The following is a 24,712-nucleotide window of genomic DNA, read 5'->3' as shown; positions in this document are numbered from 1 at the left end:
AAATGGTCGTGGTATGTTCAATAGCTACAAATAAACCAAGATCAGCAAATATGATCAAGCAATGTTGGCTGTCCCAAATCGGCCAGAGGGAAGAAGAAATAAGAGTTTAAATATGATTACTCTACTTTAACCATTACTCTAAATAATATTGGACAAGTGATAATTTCCAAATTGGGGATAGTATTGTTGGAAGAGGGGTTCTCGGTCTGTATTTTTGAAAATTTCACATGGTATTAGAGCCTAGGGCAGGTAAGTTCGTACAACCACTTGGATAATACCAAGAAGAGTATAAATATGATTACCCACTATCTAATAACGAGACATTTTATAATAAAACCCCACCTAATGGATTGAGCAAGTGATGATAAATTCCACAAGCAATGAACAAAAAGACTGAATGTAAATTAAAGATGATTGTACTTAAGTTGGTAAGTTTGACATTATCACCCTGGGGGAAATCTTGCAAATCAAACCATTACAAAAACTAGAAAGCAATTGGGAAGCCAATGAGTTTTTAATCACTAGACATCCCAGCGACGCACAAACATAAATGGCAGATAGTACTGGCATTCAACACAGATCATAATCTAGTACACATAAATATAGTTTCAAATGGAAATAGTACACATAAATATTAGTTTCACATGGAAATATGTCTTAGGTCCTGGAATCCAAAGCCAAGATGGTGCTGAGATTCATGGGGTACATGTACTTTTCATCCCCTGTCATAATATTCTCAACGATCAGTCTGTTCCCCTTTTCGGACGGATGAAATGCATCCCAGAAAGCGTATAGGTCGCGGTTTGGGCACAAATTGGAAGCTCTTGTGCACAGCCCCAAGCCATGGTAAGGTCCTTGCCCACAGCATGCAACCTTTGATGTAGTAAATCCTGGACAACAAAAATTAAACAAACAACTTTATGTCACCAACACAACAAAAATGCATAGTAAGCGACAAAATGATTGGTGGGGTTGAAAATAAGCGTAGATTAGGAGATTCCTGAATAGGTTAATCTTTCGAACAAAACTTAATCCATGATCATAATATTAGGTCATGAACATAAAATTGATATAAATGTATATTGTATAATTAATTTACCAAATGCTTGAGGGTTCTTGATGAAGTCATTGCGGGTCTCCTGTACGTTGGCAGCAACGAAGACATCAGAACCGAGTTGGCTGTTGACTGATCTCAGCATCTGAATGAGTTGGGGGTTGTACAGAGCCGCCGCTCGTTGCAGCTCCGCTGCACATTCTCCGTTCCTGCTTCTCATGGCCAATTCAGCAGGCGCGCAGCCTAGCGGTCCTGTCCCCGTCACCAAAACCCTTCGTGCTCCGAGATCATACATTTTCTGTAAAGTTATGACACAAAGAATGATCAAACTACACATAATTGTAAGTCATTAACAGTTACATTGTCGCTTAGCTAGCAAGTTCTTTTCGAACTTAGCCAAATTAGGAGTTGGTTACCAAGAGAATTTTTCGGAGCTCAGAAATGAGGTATCTGACATAGTCTGGCAGAGCAAACTGGCGAGATCTTGCGGAGAAAGGCACTAGGTAGTAGTTGTTCACAAAATCGTTGCCGCCGACGGTGAGGAGGACGAGTGCTTGATTTACAAGCTGTTTGGTCCGTTGAGGTCCGATTTGGGCAGACAACCTTCGCTGGTATTGTTGGAAGTTTAGCAATTGCGCTGGCATTCTGATTATATTTGCCTGAAAATTTCACACATATCCATCCATTACTAGTTCAAAAAAAAAATTGTTGGTTGACAACTTTACCAAGGTAATTAATTTACTAGCATGTAGCACTTTTGTGCCCATGACGGGCACTAAAGAGCTAATCTCTCGCATGATCCTCTATTTGGTTTAAAAGAAAACTTACAAATTGAACCCCAGTGTCATTAAGAATTCCAATGCCAGCAGAGGCAAAGTTTGCACCAACTAGTAGCTTTTGCCCTGTGAGCTGTGGACTCAAGTATGGCAATGTAGGTTCTGCACCAAGCTTCTGACCTATATACACACACGCACAAACATATTAGGTCAATTCAGTACATGTGAATAACAAGAAAATAACTCGAAAAATCGTAAAGAAAAAGAGAATGGAAGAAAACCTAACTGATATAGTCAGGAATGGTGAGGCCATTGGAGAAACGACCGGTGGGTCGACGGGTGGGATAGTCAATGCCGTAGGGAGGAGAGTCGGCACGAGCACTGGTGGCTAAGTAGTTGTTGTTGCCAGCGTCGACCAGTGAGTCTCCAAACACAAAAAAGGCACGAGCCTCAGCACCACAACTCAACATTCCCAACGCCATGACCACACAAAAAATGGCCAATGAGCTAGCCATGGAATTGGCTTTTGACTTCTTGGGAGTAACCTGACGAAGAAAATAGAAAGGAGTTTGGACTAGATCTTTTCTTATGATCGGACAAAGATCACAGTGTTTGTGAGGAAATTTGAATAGATGAGAGGGAGGTTATATAGAGGTAGGGGTGTTTGACAATTGGAGCAAAATCTTAGGCCCACTTGTACAAAAGCAAAGCTATATTGTAGTTTGTTTTTATGGCAATACCTTGTATGGTTGGCAATGCAAAAGAAAAATAAAAGCTAAGTTTGAAATTTCTGCTTCCTGTTCTAGTGATCAATTGAAGTGGCTTTTCGACCAAGATTTCATAAATTTGGTCAGTATTATTTTGGCTTTAGGTTAATCTACTACCAAGTCAACTCAGAAATGAGAAAAATTTGGTGTAATTGTCAGTTGGGTCAGGCTCATCAAAGTATGTACTCGAATCCGAGAGAGACTACCTGCACGATCCGTTACTATAAAGATATTCAAAACCATCAATGCATTGGTGCGTACATATAGAAAGTTAAAAATTCACTACAATGCGTTATTGATTTAGAATCTTGCACAGTAGCTAGTGTAGAAAAGTCATGCTCCTACAACTAAGGATAAATACACACTATTATGTCCATAGCCTGACGAGTGTTTTCGACACGACCATATACCCAATGACACAACAGATTTTCTAGACAAGCTAGAGCACGCTTGCATCAAATCTATCAGATGTATAATAGTTAAAACAACTTCAATTAAACTTGCATATACGCTGTTCAAGTTTGTTCTCTAGCTCACCTTCAACCTCATTTTTACAGTTTTTGCTTTTCAAACCTTGTGTGCTAAAGGTCTAGTAGTGTTGGAAGGGATCAAATTAACCTGCTGCAGAGAAATTGTTCTTATTTGAAAACACTAGTATTCCATGAAGAAAGTTGGGTTCCATAATAAAACTCATTGGAAATATGAGGAGTAGTTCAACCTCTTATAACTCCTTACAAGGTTTCTCCTTTCACCAATGTGAGACTCTTTTACCTTTAAATCCTCACACGTCCTCTCACGTGTAACAAATTTTCAAGCCAAACACATGAACAACAGGAATTGGGTGATGTGGAGCAAGTGTGACCGTTAGGCTTCACACGTGGACCAACCTGCTCTGATACCCGAAGGAAAGATAGGGTTTCACCTTAAACCAATTGGCAATGTTGCGAGTAGCTCAACTTCTTGTAAACCCTTGCAAGGTTTCTCCCTTTACCGATGTAAGACTTTTTTACCTCCGCATCCTCACATGCTCCCTCGCATGTGGCAACATTTTCAAGCCAAATGCTTGGCAACACAAATTGAGTGACGTGGAGCAAGTGTGGTCTTTGGGCTTTACACGTGGGCCAACCTACTCTAGTACTAGGAAGAAAGTTGGGGTTTCATCATAAAATCAATTTGGCAATATGAAGAATAACTCAACCTCTTATAAACCCTTGCAAAATTTCTAGTTTGACCGATGAGAAAACATCAAATTAATATGACAGCAATTTCACATGCAAGTAAACGGGACAGGTGGTGGTCAATTATTTGTGAAGAAATTTCCACGCTCTTGAATGACATTTCTTCTTAAAACTTTGCTTGTGACAATTACCATACCAACATCGCTATATATAATGATAATTCAAATGTGCCTTAACAAATTTGTCTACGAATGAAATTGAAGTTTTACCATAAAATCAGTTCGCAATATGGGGATTGAGAGTAGTCCAACTCTCTAGCTATAAGGACATACAAGCTTTAGTAAACTTCTTATATAAGATATTTATTCATATTGCCACACACCCTCTCACGTATAACGAGTGTTCAAATCTAACATGTAAACATCACAAATTGAAGGACGTAGATCACATGTGTTGTTGAGCTTCACACATGGACCAACTTGTTCTGAGATACATGGAAGAAGTTGAGGTTCCACTATAATACTATTAATAATATGGGAGTAGTCAAACTCCTTATATGTCCTCAAAAGGCTTGGTCCTTTCTTGATGTAGGAGTTTGGCCTTTCACTGCATCTAGTTGAGTTGAGAAGGCGAAGAACTTGCATGAAGCAATGTATATTTCTCGATCTTGTCATGCATATGTCACGATGTATGCAAGTTTCTCTTGGTGAAAAGATACTTTATAACGCAAGCGCGTTCTACTACTTAATAGAATTGCATTTGGGGCCCCAGAATTTACTCCTCAAAATTATTAGTACGTCTAGAGTAACATGCATGAAGTAATAATAGAGCTGAGGGAGCCTTCATAATACCAACTACTACACAACATCTTCGTACGAAATAACTTTGCTGGGAACGGTTCAACTAACAAAAAGAAAAGCCCTAGCTTTCCCGAGGGTTGCAAGTTTTATTCAACTCTTTTTCTCTCAACCAACTTCAGGTGCCAGAAAACACCAGTTACACAACAAAGTCACCATGCTTCCTACAGAGTTACAACATCACATTCATAAACTTCAGGTGCAATAAAACACCATTGCAAGACCTAACATGTAGATAACGCACAGTAAAAAGAGGATCAGGTTCATGCAAAGCTCGATCGAGAAACCCTTATTGAGGGTTTTCTTCATCAGATGGAGATGAAAAACACAACGGTGTTGGTCGCTTCAAAGAGTCGGAAAAGGAACTGGTTCTCGACAAGAGTTTTTGAAGGAGTGAAGTGCAGCATAGAGGGTTGCCGAGGCAATTAGTGCTGCATAATGCTCACCGTCCCGACTTGCTCAGTTGAATGCGCTTCCGCCTATTTTGTCTCAGATGCCAATGCCATGGCAACGGTATCATAAGAATATAAACCTAGTGGCGTTCCACGACCTTTTATTCCAACACCGAAGAACTAATCTCGCCTAATCCTCTATACTTCAGAGAATGCATAATGCGTATACTCAAATGGAACAAAAATGCAGTAGAACATCACAAGTTCACAACAATCATAATCTAAATATGTGGCATTCCGGCGTCCTTTAGAATAACATTGAAGAACTAATCTGTCCAAATTCTCTATTTCTTGAAAAACACATATACTTAAATGGTAAAAACAAAAAGAGAAGAGTAGCATCACAAGTTCACAACTTAGTCATTCAAATGTATAAAATAAATCAACGGTGTAAGTACCAAGTAACATATTCATAATAAACCGTTCATTTATCTAATATGTTTCCCAATCATTTAATTTATATGATCAAGATATGTTATTCGTAAATGGAGGGATATATGTGCATCCCCCCTATCAAACCTGTTACATCAAAACTTTTCATTCACGAAAGGAACTAAATCACATCTGCGCTATTGATGAAACTGTATTCAAATACAGCAGTTAAACAAGTAGTCACAAATCTTGCAAATCCACTACATAAACTTCAGGTGCCCAAAAACACCAGTTAATTAACATCATAAACTTCGGGTGTTTGAAAACACCAGTTACACAACAAGGTACCACGTTTCTACACAATTACATCACATTCATAAACTTCGGGTGACCGAAAACACCAGTTAGACAACAGAGTTACCATGTTTCCGACCGAATTACATCATCACATTCATAACCTGCAGGTGCAGCTGGGGCAAGAAAACATATTCGCAACGCCTAGTTTGTTAAAAAGGCACAGTAAAGAGAGGAGCGGCTTCAATGTAAACTCGATTGGGGAACCCCTGCTGAGGATTTTCATTATCCAAATGGAGATGAAAAACCCTGCGGCGTTGAAGACTTCAAAGAGTTGGAAAAGGAACTGGTTCTTAACAAGAGCGTGTGAAGGGTAAAGTCCAGCATAGAAGGTTGCCATGGCAATTAGTGTATAGCCATAAACAACTTCATCTCGCGCTGCAGACTTGCATTCTCCTCTGCCTCTAGCGCCATGGGGTTGGTATCATTGCTGCAATAGGCATAGGAAAATCAGTTGCAGATCGAACGGAAAATGTAATCAAATTTCATCCAAACAGCCTAGTAAAGAACATAAAATTTACTTAAAAACATAATCTCATCAAATATATGCTATAACAGAGGAACATCACAAGTTAAATGAGAATATAAAACTGTGGTGTGTTCCGGATTCTTTTGGACTAACACAAAAGAACTAACCTCACCAAATCCTCATTTACTTTGGGAAAACAAGAACACAAACATGCAAATCGTAAACTTTTTCGAACAATACATACTTCGTTGGCAAAAAAACCAGAGGAACATCGCGAGTTCACAACACTCATAATCTAAATCAATAGCATTCAACAATAAAACCAGTTGCATCTAAACCTGGCAAAGAACATACCCTGGTTTGCCGGTCAGCCTTCTGCCCCTGCGACCCAAGCCAACCAAAGCAGAAGTTAAAGGCCAATAGCATTTATTTCTAACTCTAACAACTAATCTCGCCTAATCCTCTATTTTTCAAACAATGCATATACTTAAATGACATGCAAAGTAGCATCTCAAGTTTCACAACACGTATAATTAAAACGTGGCGCTCCGGCGTCCTTTAGACTAACACTGAAGAACTAATCCTTCCTAATCTTCTATTTTCGAAGAACGCATATACTCAAAGGGACCAAAAAAAAAAAAAAGAGTAGCATCACTAGTTTACGACAATCATAATCTAATACGTGAAGTTCCAACGTCTTTTAGACTAACACTGGAAAACTAATCTCGCCTAATCCACTATTTTTTTTCAAAGAACACATTGACTTAAATGGCAAAAAAAATGCAGAGTAACATCACAAGTTCAAAACAATCATATACTAAAACAAAAACATTCAATGATAAAACAAAATAAAAAAGAAAATTTAAATTTGAAGAAAAATGACCTCTTTGCCATGTTCATCCAAAAAAGTCAAGAATCTGAAACAGAACAGGATAAAATCGTTAATGGCAGTTCATTGACAAAAAAAAAGAAAGAAAAGAAGAAGGATTAGTGAAAAAATGAAACTAAAATCCAAGCTCCAGTCACCACCAAACCTCAAAAACCCTAGATCTGAAACCTAAAATATCTCTAGGGTTAGGGTTTAACGGTCTGGAAAGAACACACGAACAAAAGAAGGTTCTAGAAACTAGAAAGTAGAGAAGGTCGGGGCTTCTTTTTCTACTAGTGTTTATTTAATTATTTAAATTTACTTTTTATTAACGAGCTGCTTCTAGTGCTGCGGTTTGTGCGACAAGAGTTGAAAGAGGATAAATAATAAAATAAAATGGATAATTATTTTATTACCTCAAGAGTAAACTGCGGGGACCGTGAGGAGAAAGAAGCGATGTGGGAGGGTGAAAAGGGTGAAGCGGCAATTGGGATGACAAAAGGATCATTTTCCTGGAGATTCTGGGAATCTTGTGATTATGATCGTTCATCGTATATCGTGCAGTCAGTTTTAGTTAAGTACTATTTATATTTAATTTTAAATTTTAAATGATTTCTGATCGCATGATATACGATAAACGGTCAGATCACGGGATCCCATCCTTTTCCAAAGGATGGGAAGTTACCCTAGTTGGTCAATCTATAGGGGTTAAAAATGTAGGGTTTGCTGGCATGTGCTTTTGGATGGTTAAAACTTATAAGTGCTTTTTAATGACTACAATTTTTTTTTAAAATGTTTTTTAGCTGGCTGAAAGCGATTTTCGTAAAAACGTTTTTAGAGTCAATCTTTGGTAAAAATGCAAGTGAATCTTGTAAAAGTACTTGAAGTGCTTTTAGACACAAAATCATTTTCTCTAAAAATGGTTTCAGTCAGTTTAAAAACACTTACAAATGAGTTATAAAAACGCTTTCATTTTGGAAACGGTTGTTTGGCCAAAAATTTACTTGTGTTTTTAGTTAAATAGAAGCACTTGGAGTGGGGTTTAAAGAAACACCTCCTCCTAAATGTGCTGCCAGGTGAAAACACGGGAAGTATTTGACTCCCTTCAATGAAACTTTTTCGGGACAAACCTCCTGTATGGGCAAAGTCCACGAGGGTGGCGACCATTACAGCAGACTGGACAAACATTATAATCATGGCCGCATTTCTGAGTCCCACAAAAAATGCAATTATACTTGTAGACGAAAGTCGGAGAGTCTTCAACAACCTTTTTTTCTTCTTCAAGTTGGAGTTGACTCAGAGTGTCTTTAACAGCCCTTGTTTTTTTTCTTCTTCTTCAAGTCGGGATCGACTCAGAGAGTCTTCAACAGACCATTCGTCAAAAGCAATTTTTCTCAATCAACATGTTTGTAGTTTCATTGGTTAGAATTTTGTTCAACAATGGAGGGTGGAAGTGTTTTGATAGTTGAGAAGATAAATAATACGCTAAATATGATTTGAGGTGTATTTATAATTTTTTTTAAAACCTAATAAGGTCAAAATTGTCATTGCATATATAGTAGGGTAAATAAGTCATTTAATATTAATTTTTAATGTGGGGTGTATTCAACATTTTATGGGATGCTAATATAGACAGTCTAAAATGCCTTTAGACTTTAAGAAAATATCAACATTTTAATGTAGGGTAAAAAAAACCTTTCTAAACTATTCCTATTTTTAATTTAGACAGTCTAAAATGCCTTTAGACTTTAAGAAAATATCAAAATTGTACTATTTACCAATTTTTTCTAGATTTAACGCTGCTACATAAAAAAAACCCACGAGGTTTTCATATCGTGCTGAAGACTGAAGCAGTCACCTCTTGGGCGGCATCTTTCCCAAGCCTCTCTCCATCTTCATGCACATACATTTGAATTTAACTATTTTGTAAATGCCAGTTTTATTTCAAATGTCTATTGCCCGTAACTGGTAAATGGAGTGGTCCAGACTTCATGCATTGATTGAATTTGACTTGAAAACTCTAAACCCACGTTAGTAATTGAGACTTATGATTGACAGATGAGGTGTCACCGTGTCATAAGGCCTAAAAATACTTCTCATTTGTTCTTTGTGTCTGCTAGCTTTCTATGACTGCTCCTATTTTGAAATTTTAAGCTTGTAATTTTGGGTCTATGCCTAGTAAACGAGGACATAATTAATTCATAATGCAGTGTTGTATGTTGTTATTATGTTCTATGCTTTTTTTTTCTCTTTCTCTTACTCGGGATATAAATATCTAAGAATATAGTTAAGGATTCACAAGATGCATATGGGGATAATGAATTCAAATTTTCTACACTTATTTAGTGTGTGGGTTTTCTGTGATTTTTATTATTGATTGACATATATCTGTAAACTTACTTCTTAACTCTGTTGTCATAAACTTAATATGTATCAATCAATAATAAAATGTTACACAGAGACCACACAAAATAAGTTCACAGAATTTGAACACGGGGATGATAACGAAAAGAAGAGTAAGGCAATATGGGATAATGCAACTGTTGAGGCATTTATAAGGACTTGTGTAGATGAAACATTATCCGGAAATCGAAAAATTGGTCATGTTGGTAAATTTGGATGGAAAAATATCATTAAGAAATTTAATGATACTATTCAAAAGCCATATGCCTATAAATAACTCAAGAAAAAATAAACCGCACCTGAGAAAGATTGGCAATTGTGGACATCTTAGGTTGGAAAAGAGACTGGCTTAAGAAAGATTGGCAATTGTGGAGAACAATTTCGATCCTCCCCTTCCCCTTCCCTTTGCACCGGAGATCCAGTACTATTCCTTCTGCTTTGTCGAATCCACTCCCTTCTTTGTAATTAAGAATTATAACGCCGATTGAATCGGCTTCTTATTCCTATTTTAAGTTTTCTTATCAATGTCATGCACTAATATGACATAACTGTGTCATTTTTTCTTTGATTTTTTTTATCTTCCTCACTGAATTCATCTCTTTTGCAGCGGAGACGCCGACGATAGAGCATTCCCTATTTGCAGAAGTTAAAGGCTTTCTAGTAATCCTGAGAGAAAAGAACAATATATTGCTAATGAATTGGTAGAGGATTGCTCTGTTGTATGCGTTTCCAATGCAAAGGAGATGCATGCAGTGAGGGAAAACTCAAGCCAACAAGGCTCCCTACTTTACAACAATCGAGGAGGGAATGTCTATTGATTGCATACTAATTACTCTTACTTTGTTTCCAAAGAGACTGTTTTTCTATCAATTCATTTACAGTTTTGTTTGTTTTGTTTTGTTTTTTTCTTGAAAGATTTTGGGACAACCATGGTCACTACACACAAAGATAATTCAAGAGTTGTTTCTGTTATACAACATTTGGTATATTTAAAACTTGTGCCCACATCAGAAGTTGTTTTTACGTAACGCTGTTGTTGAGCGAATCTCATTGGAGAAGTTTGCATGTGTTTATAAAAGATTAGGCTACTTTATATATTGTCAATTGGTATCAGAGCATGTTATCCTATGTGAAGCCTAACGGTAACATATGCTCCACGTCACTCGATTTTTGTTATCCACATGTTAGGCTTGAAAATCCGCCACATATGAGGGAGCTTGTTGAGAGTAAATCACACATTGGGGAAATGAGGGATCTTGCATGTGCTTATGAGAGATTGAACTACTCTCATATTGCCAATTAAATTTACGGTGAAACTCCAACTTTCTTCGTAAGCTTGCATTATTTCAATACCAAATTACCAGCACTGGTTTCAATTCAACACAAAATTCCCACACTTATTTGTATGAAGCTTACTAGCTTAGCATGCATTCAAATACCCTTACAATCATGAGCCAGCACGCATTGTGACCCTTTTTTTCTCTATTTTCAGCCCTTTTTTTTTTTTTTTTTGGCTTGAGTAAATTTACATATTGGACAATACTCATTGGATTCTTATTAAAATCTTCGTCTCATGTTACCAAAAATTTTAAAAATTCATGCTCCCAATATTTTTGGCTTGAACCTAGGTGTCCTTCGAATTTTTTACATCTTAGTAAGGTCTAGTTTCGATTTGTCTCTATGGTCTAGGCCTGCCAGCGTAATCCAGGTTTCCGGAAGCCATTGGTATAAGCAATATTGGAGAAGGGAGATCAAACACTAAACTTCTAGCGCATAAATAACTACTATTAACTCCTTTTGGTTACAAAAAAGGAACTTTTGAATAGTTTAGGAAGAGATTAGACAAATCACGCACCCATGTAACACGAAGAAATGGTTGCGGCAAAAGGTTATGTTCAATAGCTACAAATAAACCAACATCAGCAAATTTGATCAAGCAATGTTGGCTATCCCACATCAGCCAGAGGGAAGAAGAAATAAAGTTTACATATGATTACTCTACTTTAACTATTACTCTAAATTATATTGAACGAGTGATAATTATCAAATTGGGAACAATATCATTGGACGCAGGGTCCTCGGCCTGTCTCTCTGAAAATTTCATATGGTATTAGAGCCAATGGCAGGTAGGTTCGTAATACCACTTGGATTATACCAAGAAGAATATAAGTTTGATTACCCACACTACCACTTGGATTATACCAAGAAGATTATAAATTTGATTACCCACTATCTAATAACAAGACATTTTGTAATAAAACTTCACACCTGATAGATTAAGCAAGTGATAATAAATTCCACAAGCAGTGAACAAAACGACTGAGTGTAAATTAAAGATGATTGTACTTAAGTTGGTAAGTTTTACATTATCACCTTGGGGGAAATCTTGCAAATCAAACCATTACAAAAACTAGAAAGCAATTGGGAAGCCAATGAGTTTTTAATCACTAGACATCCCAGCGACGCACAAACATAAATGGCAGATAGTACTGGCATTCAACACAGATCATAATCTAGTACACATAAATATAGTTTCAAATGGAAATAGTACACATAAATATTAGTTTCACATGGAAATATGTCTTAGGTCCTGGAATCCAAAGCCAAGATGGTGCTGAGATTCATAGGGTACATGTACTTTTCATCCCCTGTCATAATATTCTCAACGATCAGTCTGTTCCCCTTTTCGGACGGATGAAATGCATCCCAGAAAGCGTATAGGTCGCGGTTCGGGCACAAATTGGAAGCTCTTGTGCACAGCCCCAAGCCATTGTAAGGTCCTTGCCCACAGCATGCAACCTTTGATGTAGTAAATCCTGGATAACAAAAATTAAACAAGCAACTTTATGTCACCAACACACAAAAAATGCATAGTAAGAGACAAAATGATTGGCGGGGTTGAAAATAAGCGTAGATTAGGAGATTCTTGAATAGGTTAATCTTTCGAACAAAACTTAATCCATGATCATAATATTAGGTCATGAACATAAAATTGATATAAACGTATATTGTATAATTAATTTACCAAATGCTTGAGGGTTCCTGATGAAGTCATTGCGGGTCTCCTGTACGTTGGCAGCAACAAAGACATCAGAACCGAGTTGGCTGTTGACTGATCTCAGCATCTGAATGAGTTGCGGGTTGTACAGAGCCGATGCTCGTTGCAGCTCCGCTGCGCATTCTCCATTCCTGCTTCTCATGGCCAATTCAGCAGGTGCGCAGCCCATCGGTCCTGTCCCTGTCACCAAAACCCTTCGTGCTCCAAGATCATACATTTTCTGTAAAGTTATGACACAAAGAATGATCAAACTACACATAATTATAAGTCATTAACATGTGACATTGTCGCTTAGCTAGCAAGTTATTTCCGAACTTAGCCAAATTAGGAGTTGGTTACCAAGAGAATTTTTCGGAGCTCGGAAATGAGGTATCTGACATAGTCTGGCAGAGCAAACTGGCGAGATCTTGCGGAGAAAGGCACTAGGTAGTAGTTGTTCACAAAATCGTTGCCGCCGACGGTGAGGAGGACGAGTGCTTGATTTACGAGCTGTTTGGTCCGTTGAGGTCCGATTTGGGCAGACAACCTTCGCTGGTATTGTTGGAAGTTTAGCAATTGCGCTGGCATTCTGATTATATTTGCCTGAAAATTTCACACATATCCATCCATTACTAGTTCAAAAAAAATTTGTTGGTTGACAACTTTACCAAGGTAATTAATTTACTAGCATGTAGCACTTTTGTGCCCATGACGGGCACTAAAGAGCTAATCTCTCGCATGATCCTCTATTTGTTTTAAAAGAAAACTTACAAACTGAACCCCAGTGTCATTAAGAATTCCAATGCCAGCAGAGGCAAAGTTTGCACCAACTAGTAGCTTTTGCCCTGTGAGTTGTGGACTCAAGTATGGCAATGTAGGTTCTGCACCAAGCTTCTGACCTATATACACATACGCACACACATATTAGGTCAATTCAGTACATGTGAATAACGAGAAAATAACCCGAAAAATCATAAAGAAAAAGAGAATGGAAGAAAACCTAACTGATATAGTCAGGAATGGTGAGGCCATTGGAGAAACGACCGGTGGGTCGACGGGTGGGATAGTCAATGCCGTAAGGAGGAGAGTCGGCACGAGCACTGGTGGCTAAGTAGTTGTTGTTGCCAGCGTCGACCAGTGAGTCTCCAAACACAAAAAAGGCACGAGCCTCAGCACCACAACTCAACATTCCCAACGCCATGACCACACCAAAAATGGCCAATGAGCCAGCCATGGAATTGGCTTTTGACTTCTTGGGAGTAACCTAACGAAGAAAATAGAAAGGAGTTTGGACTAGATCTTTTCTTATGATTGGACAAAGATCACAGTGTTTGTGAGGAAATTTGAACAGATGAGAGGGGGGTTATGTAGAGGTAGGGGTGTTTGACAATTGGAGCAAAATCTTAGGCCCACTTGTACAAAAGCAAAGCCTATATTGTAGTTGTGTTTATGGCAATACCTTGTATGGTTGGCAATGCAAAAGAAAAATAAAAGCTAAGTTTGAAATTTCTGCTTCTTGTTCTAGTGATCAATTGAAGTGGCCTTTCGACCAAGATTTCGTAAATTTGGTCGGTATTATTTTGGCTTTAGGTTAATCTACAACCAAGTCAACTTAGAAATGAGAAAAGTTTGGTGTAATTGTCAGTTGGGTTAGGCTCATCAAATTATGTCCTCGAATCGGAGAGAGACTACCTACACGATCCGTTACTATAAAGATATTCAAAACCATCAATGCATTAGTGCGTACAATTAGAAAGTTAAAAATTCATTACAATGCGTTATTGATTTAGAATCTGCCTCAGTAGCTAGTGTAGACAAGTCATGCTTCTACAACTGAGGATAAATACACACTATATACCCGATGACACGACAGATTTTCTAGACAAGCTAGAGCTCGATTGCATCAAATCTATCAGATGTATAATAGTTAAAACAACTTCAATTAAACTTGCATATACGCTGTTCAAGTTTGTTCTCTAGCTCACCTTCAACCTCATTTTTACAGTTTTTTCTTTTCAAACCTTGTGTGCTAAAGGTCTAGTAGTGTTGGAAGGGATCAAATTAACCTGCTGCAGATAAATTGTTCTTATTTGAAAACACTGGTATTCCATGAAGAAAGTTGGGTTCCATAATAAAACTCATTGGAAATATGAGGAGTAGTTCAACCTCTTATAACTCCTTACAAGGTTTCTCCTTTCACCAATGTGAGACTCATTTACCTTTAAATCTTCACAAGTCCTTTCACGTATAGCAAGTTTTCAAGCCAAACACGTGAACAACATGAATTGGGTGATGTGGAGCAAGTGTGGCCGTTAGGATTCACACGTGGGCCAACCTGCTTTGATACCCAAAGGAAAGTTGGGGTTCTAAACCAATTGGTAATGTTGGGAGTAGCCCAACTTCTTATAAGCTCTTTTACCTTCACATCCTCACATGCTCCCTCGCATGTGGCAACATTTTCAAGCCAAATGCTTGGTAGCACATATTGAGTGATGTGGAACAAGTGTGGTCTTTGAGCTTTACACGTGGGCCAATCTGCTCTAGTACAAGGAAGAAAGTTGGGGTTTCACCATAAAACCAATTTGGCAATATAGAGAATAACTCAACCTCTTATAAACCCTTGCAAAATTTCTAGTTTGACCCATGAGAAAACATCAAATTAATATGGCAGCAATTTCACATGCCAGTAAACGGGACAGGTGGTGGTCAATTATTTGTGAAGAAATTTCCACTCTCTTGAATGACATTTCTTCCTAAAACTTTGCTTGTGACAATTACCATACCAACATCGCTATATATGATGAAAATTCAAATTTGGTGCCAGTAAATTAATGATTATGGCTGTGACCATGCATCCTTGGTTATAATTTAATTAGAAGCCATAGAATATAAGAAACACCTATGAATATAACTTGTAGACTTAACTTTTTCACTCCCAGCAGTTTTGCTAACCTAGAAAAACTTACCACCAGGGCATGTGACCAAAACTAATTATTATCATATAAATGGGTCAATGATTTAGTCAACATAGTTCGTAGATATTTGATTGCAAAACCAACTACTCTCTCAGCTGCTAACTCTTTTGCTAATCATTCTCAATTTCATATCATTATGGTCTTGAAAAAGTTGTTTAGAATAGTTATTGGTGATTGGAATGTGTTTGAAACCCTAGATTCAATACAAAGGTATAGCTGCAAGCCTAAATGCTTTAACATAATTTGTCTATGAGGGAAATTGAGGTTTTACCATAAATTCAGTTGGCAATATGGTGATTGAGAGTAGTCCAACTCTCTAGCTATAAGGACATGCAAGCTTTAGTAAACTTTTGATATAAGATATTTATTTATATTCTCACACACCCTCTCATGTGTAACAAATGTTCAAATCTAACATGTAGACATCACAAATTGGAGGACGTAGAGAACGTGTGTTGTTGAGCTTCACACATGGGCCAACTTGTTCTGAGATACATGAAAGAAGTTGAGGTTCCGCTATAGTACTATTAATAATATGGGAGTAGTCAAACTCCTTATATGTCCTCATAAGGCTTGGTCCTTTCTTGATGTAGGAGTTTTGCCTTTCACTGCATCTAGTTGAGTTGAGAAGGCGAAGAACTTCCTTGAAGCAGTATATATTTCTCGTTCTTGTCATGCATACGTCACGATGTATGCAAGTTTCTCTTGCTGAAAAGATACTTTATAACACAAGCGCGTTCTACTATACTTAATATTTAAGGCCCCAGATTTACTCCTCAAAATTATTGGTACGTCTACAGTAACATGCATGAAGTAATAATAGAGCCTTCAAAATACCAACTACTACTCAACAACATCGTTCGTACGAAATAACTTTGCTGGGAACGGTTCAACTAACAAAAAGAAAAGCCTTAGCTTTCCCAAGGGTTGCAAGTTTTGTTCAACTCTTTTTCTCTCAACCAACTTCAGGTGCCAGAAAACACCAGTTACACAACAAAGTCACCATGATTCCTACAGAGTTACAACATCACATTCATAAACTTCAGGTGCAATAAAACACCATTGCAAGACCTAACATGTAGATAACGCACAGTAAAAAGAGGATCAGGTTCATGCAAAGCTCGATCGAGGAACCAGGGTTTTCTTCATTCAAATGGAGATGAAAAACGCAACGGTGTTGGTCGCTTCAAAGAGTCGGAAAAGGAACTGGTTCTCGACAAGAGTTTTTGAAGGAGTGAAGTCCAGCATAGAGGGTTGCCGAGGCAATTAGTGCTGCATAATGCTCACCGTCCCGCCTTGCTCAGTTGAATGCGCTTCAGCCTATTTTGTCTCAGGTGCCAATGCCATGGCAACCGTATCATTAGAACATAAACCTAGTGGCGTTCCGCAACCTTTTATTCCAACACCGAATGACTAATCTCGCCTAATCCTCTATACTTCAGAGAATGCATAATGCGTATACTCAAACGGAACAAAAATGCAGAAGAACATTACAAGTTCATAACAATCATAATCTAAATACGTGGCGTCCCGGCGTCCTTTAGAATAACATTGAAGAACTAATATGTCCAAATTCTCTATTTCTTGAAAAACACATATACTTAAATGGCAAAAACAAAAAGAGAAGAGTAGCATCACAAGTTCACAACTTAGTCATTCAAATGTATATAATAAATCAACGATGTAAATACCAAGTATGTTTGTACCATACTTGACCAATCCCGAAACTACTGAGCACCGGTCAACGTTATACCGTCGAAGACCCAGAAGAGCTTCCCTTCAACCAGGAGGCCAATCACAATGCGACACGTGTCGACATCAGAAGCCAATCACAGCTCGACACGTGTCAACATCAGAAGCCAATCACAACACGACACGTGTCAATGTTAGAACAAAACTAGAAACTCTCTTCTATTAATAGGGATCATTCTCCCACAATAATCTCTAATGTCATTTTGTACTAAACTATTCACTAGAACTCACAAAATGAGAGCTTGAACCTATGTATTTGTGTAAACCCTTCACAATTAATGAGAACTCCTCTACTCCGTGGACGTAGCCGATCTGGGTGAACCACGTACATCTTGTGTTTGCTTCCCTGTCCCTATTCATTTACGTACTTATCTTCACTAGTGATCGAAGCAACCAAGCGAAGGTCACAAACCTGACACTTTCTGTTGTACCAAAGTCCTCGCTGATTTTGTGCATCAACATTTGGCACCGTTTGTGGGAACTGACACTTATTCCCACTCTCTTCAGCTTTGTCAAGCTGGTTTCCACTGCTCGTACACTCTCTTTTGGCCAAGCATCTCTCTCCGACATGGGGAGCGAAAGAAGCCATAGCACACAGAATGACACCCCCATTGGACCTAGTACGAAGCAATGAAAGCAGGAAGGAAATAGAGTTACTCTTCAAGCTAAAGTCGATGAGTTAGAAGCTCAGAACAACAAGATAGTGATGAGGAACGAGGTTCTCCAGGAGCAGTATGAAAAACTTTTCGAGATGCTTCACGAGGCTAGGCATGCTCAAGCACACAAGCTCGTCGCCCCTGCTGAGGTCAACAATCATCTGAATGCCCCCCAACACGGAGGGTCACCGATATCCAACACAGACATCCCTGATAAGGATCGAGCTACATATCAATGTGATAATCAACATGAGACTTCTCTCAACCCAGCTGCTTCAACCCGAAGCAGAAGGAGTAGAGGAAAACACATCCTCACAGAAGGAGTGGAAGGATCAAAAGCCGTCTATCGCGATTGTCGAGACTTTCTAAAGCAACGTCGAGAGAATCCCATCCACATAAGCTCGAAGATCAATGACCCAAGAGTTTCTGAAAGACTCGGTCCTCTCCCACGACCCAGGCCAGCAGTTAATCTAGGGAATGGGTAACAAGTCCCAGAAGAACATGAAGGTACAGGGGACTCGGAAATGTTCCGACATACTCACTCTAGGAGTCAGTGTGACGAGTCAAAGGAAAAATCACGTTATCTTGATCAAACTTTCCTACTTACAAGAGGCGATGGGGACTTACGGAAGAAACCTTCAGTGGTGCACGACTCCACTCAGGACCCCCTTGTCCTACAGCTCCTGGAGGAAGTAAACAAGTTGAAGGCTGAACGTCAAGCCGAGATACCTGACTGGAACCAACCCAGGCCTGGGCCCCTCACAAGAAGGATCCTCAACACCCCCTCCAAGCAAAGACAAAGCAGAAGCTTGGCTTACAACTCTATACTGGAAAGGAAGACCCGATTGAACACCTTAACTTCTTTGAGTCCACCATGGTATACCGGAGACACACCGACGAAGAACGTTGCCTTCTCTTCCCCTCCACCCTCTCTGGCTGAGCTTTAAACTGGTATTGCCGTCTTCCGCCTGAGACAGTAGACTCATTTGAAGAGTTGAGGAAGCTGTTTGTCTCTCAACACATCTTCCAGACCGATCGCTTGCATTCCACAGATGACTTGTACACTATTCGCCAGAAGCCGGACGAGTCATTACGAAAGTATGCTGGCCGCTTCAGCCATGAGTATTCTCGTTGCGCTAAGGCAGATGACAAGACCGCCCTCAAGGCCTTCACGGCAGGCTTACGTGACTGTTTCTTCAAGTACATGATCAATGCCAACACTTGGAAGACTTACTCTGAGGTGATGGCACAAGCTTACAACCATGCCTCCGCCGAGGCAAGGACATATCAAGGGAAACCCCCTACAGTCACCCCTTATCAGCAAGTAGGGAGTGGAGGCCAGATCCAACCGAATGAGAAGACCTTAACCTTCCAAACGGTAGCAGCACACCCCCTGCCTCATTTAATGCTTCGCCAAGTCAGCAGACATATCAATCCCAGGGCAAAAGGAAAGATTTCCATCCTCACCAATCTCATTTTAATAAAAAGAATAAGGGGCACTATCGCGATAACTCATGATATCGTCACAATAACGCCCGTCCCCAGGCAGTCAATGCAGTGGGCCAATCACGTGTCAAGACAGGCCCTACCCCGAGGTATGAGACATACACACCTTTGAACGCTACATGCGCGGCCATCTACCCCAGTATAGCTCATCTGATACCAAAGCCAAAGCCAAGACAGCCAGATTACAAGTCCACGAAAAACACGGGCATGTTTTGCTGCTACCACGAGTATAATGGCCATGATGGCGAGGAGTGCGTCATCCTCCGTGATCATATTGAAGCTTTGGCACGTGAAGGAAAAATTGATCAGTTCCTCCTTCACCCTCCAAGGGATAACCGTAACCAACGCCAGGTGAATGTGATATATTCTATAAGCGGCGGCACACCTATGTCTGAATCTTCCAATAGGGCCATGAAAAACAGTGAACGAACTTTGAGACCTGGCCATCAAGTGTTTCACGTGGAAGACATCAGGGGAGGCAAGTATCAAAAACCTAACTGGGATCCAATATGTTTCTACCCTGAGGAAGAAAGAGGTATTATCTACCCTCACAACGACCCGCTGATCGTGGAGGCTCACATAGCAAATTTTGATGTGAAACGAATCCTGATAGACACAGGTGCTTCAGTCAATATCATGTTTGCTGAAGCTTTCAAGGCACTTAATGTAGCTGAACACTTGCTCGATAGCTCGATTTCTCCTCTGGTAAGCTTCTCTGGCGATATCGTGCAACCTTTAGGGAGTATACACTTACCCTTCACCATTGGTACATGCCCCTACACAGCTACTATTACCACTAACTTCCTAGTGGTCAATTGCCCGACGGCATACAATGTCATCTTTGGGCGCACAGGCATCAATGATCTCAAGGCCATGGTATCCACACATATGTTGATGAAGTTTCCAACCCCTTTCGGTAATGGATACATCAAGGGAGATCAACTTAGTGCTCAATCATGTTACAACACTTCAGTTAAGCAACAACACCTGCCTGTCCCCAATGAGACCATCTCTATACATAACCAGGTAGTAAAGACCAGTCCAGATGAAGCCAACTCGGATCTTCATGATGGCAACAGTCAACCCGACGACCCTCGAGATGACTCATTCACCCAGCAAGCACAACCCGCTGAAGAGTTAGAGAATGTCTCTATCTCCAAAGACCATCCAGATCGCATGGTGAAGATTGGCACCACTTTTTTATCACCCCTTCGGTTGTCGCTGATCTCCTTTTTGCAAGAGAACGCCGAGGTCTTCGCTTGGTCATATAAAGATATGCCGGGCATCTCTCCCGATATCATCTGTCACCACTTGAGTATTGATCCCAAGACCAAACCAGTAAAACAGAAGCGAAGATCTTATGATGTTGAACGATACGAGGCGATGAAAGCAGAAGTTGAAAAACTCAAGGACATAGGCTTCGTCCGTGAAGTCAATTACCCAACATGGGTAGCAAATGTTGTCCTTGTTAAGAAAAATCCGACCAAGGAAAGTCTCCTGCTTTAAAAGGTCTTGTGGAGAATGTGTGTCGACTACACCGACCTAAACAAAGGATGCCCAAAGGATAGTTTCCCCCTTCCTCTCATTGATAGACTTATAGACTCTACAGCAGGGTGTGAGCTCTTGAGCTTCATGGACGCTTATTCAGGATACACCAAAATCCTCATGAACCCTTCAGACCAAGAACACACAGCCTTCACTACTGACAGGGGACTATATTGCTACAAAGTCATGCCCTTCGGTCTAAAGAATGCGGAAGCAACTTATCAGAGACTGGTCAATTCAATGTTCGCCGAACAGATTGGGAAGAGCATGGAAGTTTACGTTGATGATATGTTAGTCAAGAGCAAACATGCTGAATGAGGTTGAACCCCAACAAATGTGCCTTCGGCGTGGGCTCTGGCAAATTCTTAGGCTTCATGATTAGCCAACGAGGCATTGAAGCTAACCCCGAAAAGATCAAAGCAATCATCGACATGAAAGAGCCAGTAACTTCAAAAGACATCCAAAGCTTTACTGGCAAGGTGGCAGCCTTAACCAGATTCATCTCTAAGGCCACAGACAGATGTGTTTCTTTCTTCAAAGCACTCAAGGGAAATAAGAAGTACATTACATGGACGGAGGAATGTGCCAAGGCATTCAGGAACCTCAAAGAGTACATGAGTAAAGCCCCTCTGCTCTCCAAACCAGAAGTTGGTGACACTCTCATTATCTATCTATCGGTTTCGACTTCAGCAGTCAGTTCTGTTCTTATTCGAAATGACAGTGGTGTCGAACGACCCGTTTACTATGCTAGCAAGGCCCTACAAGATGCGGAGACACGATACTCCAACATTGAGAAATTAGCTCTAGCATTGGTCATGTCTGCTCGAAAACTTCGCCCTTATTTCCAAGCACACGCCATCATCGTGCTTACCAATCACCCTCTTCGACAGATACTCCAGAGTCCTGACACGTCTGGGTGAATGATCAAATGGGCGATAGCATTGGGTGAGTTTGACATCTCCTACCAACCAAAACCTGCCGAAAAGGGTCAAGCAGTAACAGATTTCATCGCCGACTTCACATATCCTGTTGACATTGCTTCTACACCTGAAGCAATAGCTTCATTACCATCGGAAGCTCAGAAGATAGAATCAACAACCCCAGCATGGAGTCTGTATGTTGATGGCTCATCCAACCAACAGGGCTGCGGAGCAGGATTAGTCCTCACTACCCCTGACAAAGTGGCGATAGAATAAGCTCTTCGTTTCAAATTCAAGGCATCGAACAACGAGGCCGAATACGAAGCCCTTCTAGCAGGCTTACGTTTGGCCAAGCATCTTGGAGTTAAACAAATTGATATCTTCAGTGACTCCCAATTAGTGGTCAACCAAGTCACGAACAACTTTGATGCTAAGGATAGCTCCATGGCAGCATATCTTGCGCAAACACGACTTTTGCTCAAGCACTTCCACTACCAGATCACCCAAGTTCCTCGAGTGGCAAACAGTCATGCAGACGCTTTGGCCCGCCTCGCCTCGGCAGTGGAAGACAAGATTGGGAGAAAAATTCATGTCGAATTGTTGGCAGCACCAAGCACCATGGTCGCGGAAGTGTGCAATTTACAACAAGGAGATAGTTGGATCACCCCAATTTATAAATTCCTTGCCCATGGCACCCTCCCAAATGACAAAGTCCAAGCTAAGCAGATTCGATACAAGTCTGCTCGCTACCTGATCATTAATGACCAACTCTACAAGCGCGGTTTTACCCTGCCCTACCTAAGATGCCTTACACCTGCGGAGGCGGAAATTGTCCTTCGGGAAATACATGAAGGAGTCTGCGGAGATCATGCTGGGTCTCGATCCCTAGCACACAAGACTTTTCGCCAAGGATACTATTGGCCAACACTCCACCAAGATGCCATCAGAATATCTCGCTCATGTGATAAGTGTCAACGTTACGCAACTATCTCTCACTCCCCTCCCAAGCCGCTCACTCCTATGATCAGCCCTTGGCCCTTGGCCCAATGGGGACTTGATTTGATCGGCCCAATGCCTGCAGGGAAGGGTAAGGTCCGATATGCAATCGTTGCAGTTGATTACTTCACAAAGTGGGCTAAAGTAGAACCCTTGGCAACCATTACTGAGGGAAAAATAGAAGACTTCGTATGGAAGAACATCCTCTGTAGATTCGACATTCCCGATGCGATAGTCACGGACAATGGGCGGCAGTTCGACAACAAGAAGTTCAAAATGTTCTGCTCTAAGTTCAACATCAACTTATGTTTTGCCTCTCCAGCCCATCCACAGTCTAATGGACAAGTCGATGCCGTTAACAAAATAATCAAGCGCACTTTGAAAACTAGCTTGGACAAAGCTAAAGGTTGTTGGCCAGAATTCGTACCCCAAGTTCTTTGGTCATACCGCACTTCATATCGGACTTCCACAGGAGAAACTCCATTCTCACTTGCTTTTGGTACATAAGTAGTTGTCCCGGTTGAGCTTGAGCAAGCAACATACCGAATCCAGAATTACATGCAGAGTGAGAACGACAAACAACTCACCCTCAACTTGGATCTAGTCGAGGAACACAGAAATCAGGCTCACCTGAGGAATGTCGCCTACAAGCAGCGCATTTCCAACTACTACGACTCAAGGGTCAAACCTCGCTCTTTCAAAGTGGGAGACTGGGTACTGAAGAAAAGATTACTCTGTGATAGGGTCCCGAGTGAAGGAACACTCAGTCCTAACTGGGACGGACCGTTCGAGGTCGTCGGCATCAACCGCCCTGGCTCCTACAAGCTCAGAAACTCCGACGGCAAGACCCTTGGCCATCCATGGAATGCTGACCACTTGAAGTATTATTACAAATAGACTCACATAGTACAAGTGTTAAGCTACAGCCGTTCGGCATCCTATGTAACAAAGACCATTTGGTATGAATTCAATAAAGAGGTGATTTAGCCAACTCGGCCATAAACTATTTTCCATTCTGAGCAATGAAACACTCAAGTGTTGAAGCTTCAACGCAAATGTTTCCAATACAAAACAAAATCTAAATATGTGTCAACAAGACTATACAAAGGATCTACATCATACATTCCAACACATTCATACATAAACATCATACATTCCAACACATTCATACATAAACATCATATATTCCAATATTCCAATACATTCATACATAAACATCATACATTCCAACACATTCATGCATAAACATCATACATTCCAACACATCCATACATAAGCCAACTGTGCTTCGAAAGGGTTCAACACACTTTGTGTCATTCGACATTTGCCACAATGTGCCTCGACACCTTGCCCTTATTCTCACCAACTAGGTGATGAAGGAACTCACCTTCGTACCACCAACTAGGTGATGAAATGTACAACCCGTACTCTAATATTATTTGGAAACTTGCCACCCTTATCACCAATCAGGTGAAGAAGGAACTCATCTTCATGCCACCAACCAGGTGATGAAATGTACAACGCGTACTTTCCTTCATGCCACCAACCAGGTGATGAAATGTACAACGCGTACTCTTCTTCATGTCACCAACCAGGTGATGAAATGTGATGAAAGGTGATTAAGGAATTCACATTCGTACCACCAACCAAGTGATGAAAGCAACCAACCATTCATTCCACTAACCAGAAGACGAGTGGTACAACTTGTACATGTGAACTCCTAGCATTCACAAATAATCAAAAACCATCAAGCTTTACAACTCAACTAGGGGAGC

At 40.2% G+C, this 24,712-nt stretch overlaps 2 protein-coding genes across 3 annotated transcripts; both read right to left on the bottom strand.

Annotated features, from left to right (window-relative positions):
* Positions 1–381: 381 nt before the first annotated feature.
* On the bottom strand, positions 382–13,938 carry LOC126618573 (GDSL esterase/lipase LTL1-like). Of its 2 annotated transcripts, XM_050286679.1 has the most exons (6): positions 13,852–13,938; positions 2,117–2,375; positions 1,883–2,010; positions 1,471–1,713; positions 1,100–1,352; positions 382–890 (listed from the first exon to the last, which is right to left on the bottom strand). In XM_050286679.1, the coding sequence occupies exons 2-6, from the start codon at positions 2,343–2,345 to the stop codon at positions 658–660; spliced, it is 1,086 nt and encodes a 361-aa protein (XP_050142636.1). In that variant the 5' UTR covers positions 2,346–2,375; positions 13,852–13,938; the 3' UTR covers positions 382–657. The 2 variants fall into 2 exon arrangements, with proteins under 2 accessions (XP_050142636.1, XP_050142637.1); XM_050286680.1 differs by lacking the exon at positions 13,852–13,938 and having other exon boundaries at positions 2,117–2,453.
* LOC126618572 (GDSL esterase/lipase LTL1-like) lies at positions 11,877–13,858 on the bottom strand. The gene is made up of 5 exons (XM_050286677.1): positions 13,593–13,858; positions 13,359–13,486; positions 12,948–13,190; positions 12,576–12,828; positions 11,877–12,366 (listed from the first exon to the last, which is right to left on the bottom strand). The coding sequence occupies exons 1-5, from the start codon at positions 13,819–13,821 to the stop codon at positions 12,134–12,136; spliced, it is 1,086 nt and encodes a 361-aa protein (XP_050142634.1). The 5' UTR covers positions 13,822–13,858; the 3' UTR covers positions 11,877–12,133.
* Positions 13,939–24,712: the final 10,774 nt, after the last annotated feature.

This window comes from Malus sylvestris, chromosome 4, assembly GCF_916048215.2.
Source record: "Malus sylvestris chromosome 4, drMalSylv7.2, whole genome shotgun sequence".
NCBI lineage: Eukaryota > Viridiplantae > Streptophyta > Magnoliopsida > Rosales > Rosaceae > Malus > Malus sylvestris.
Note: the sequence above shows the minus strand (reverse complement) of the source record. Positions and strands in the feature narration are given on the sequence as shown.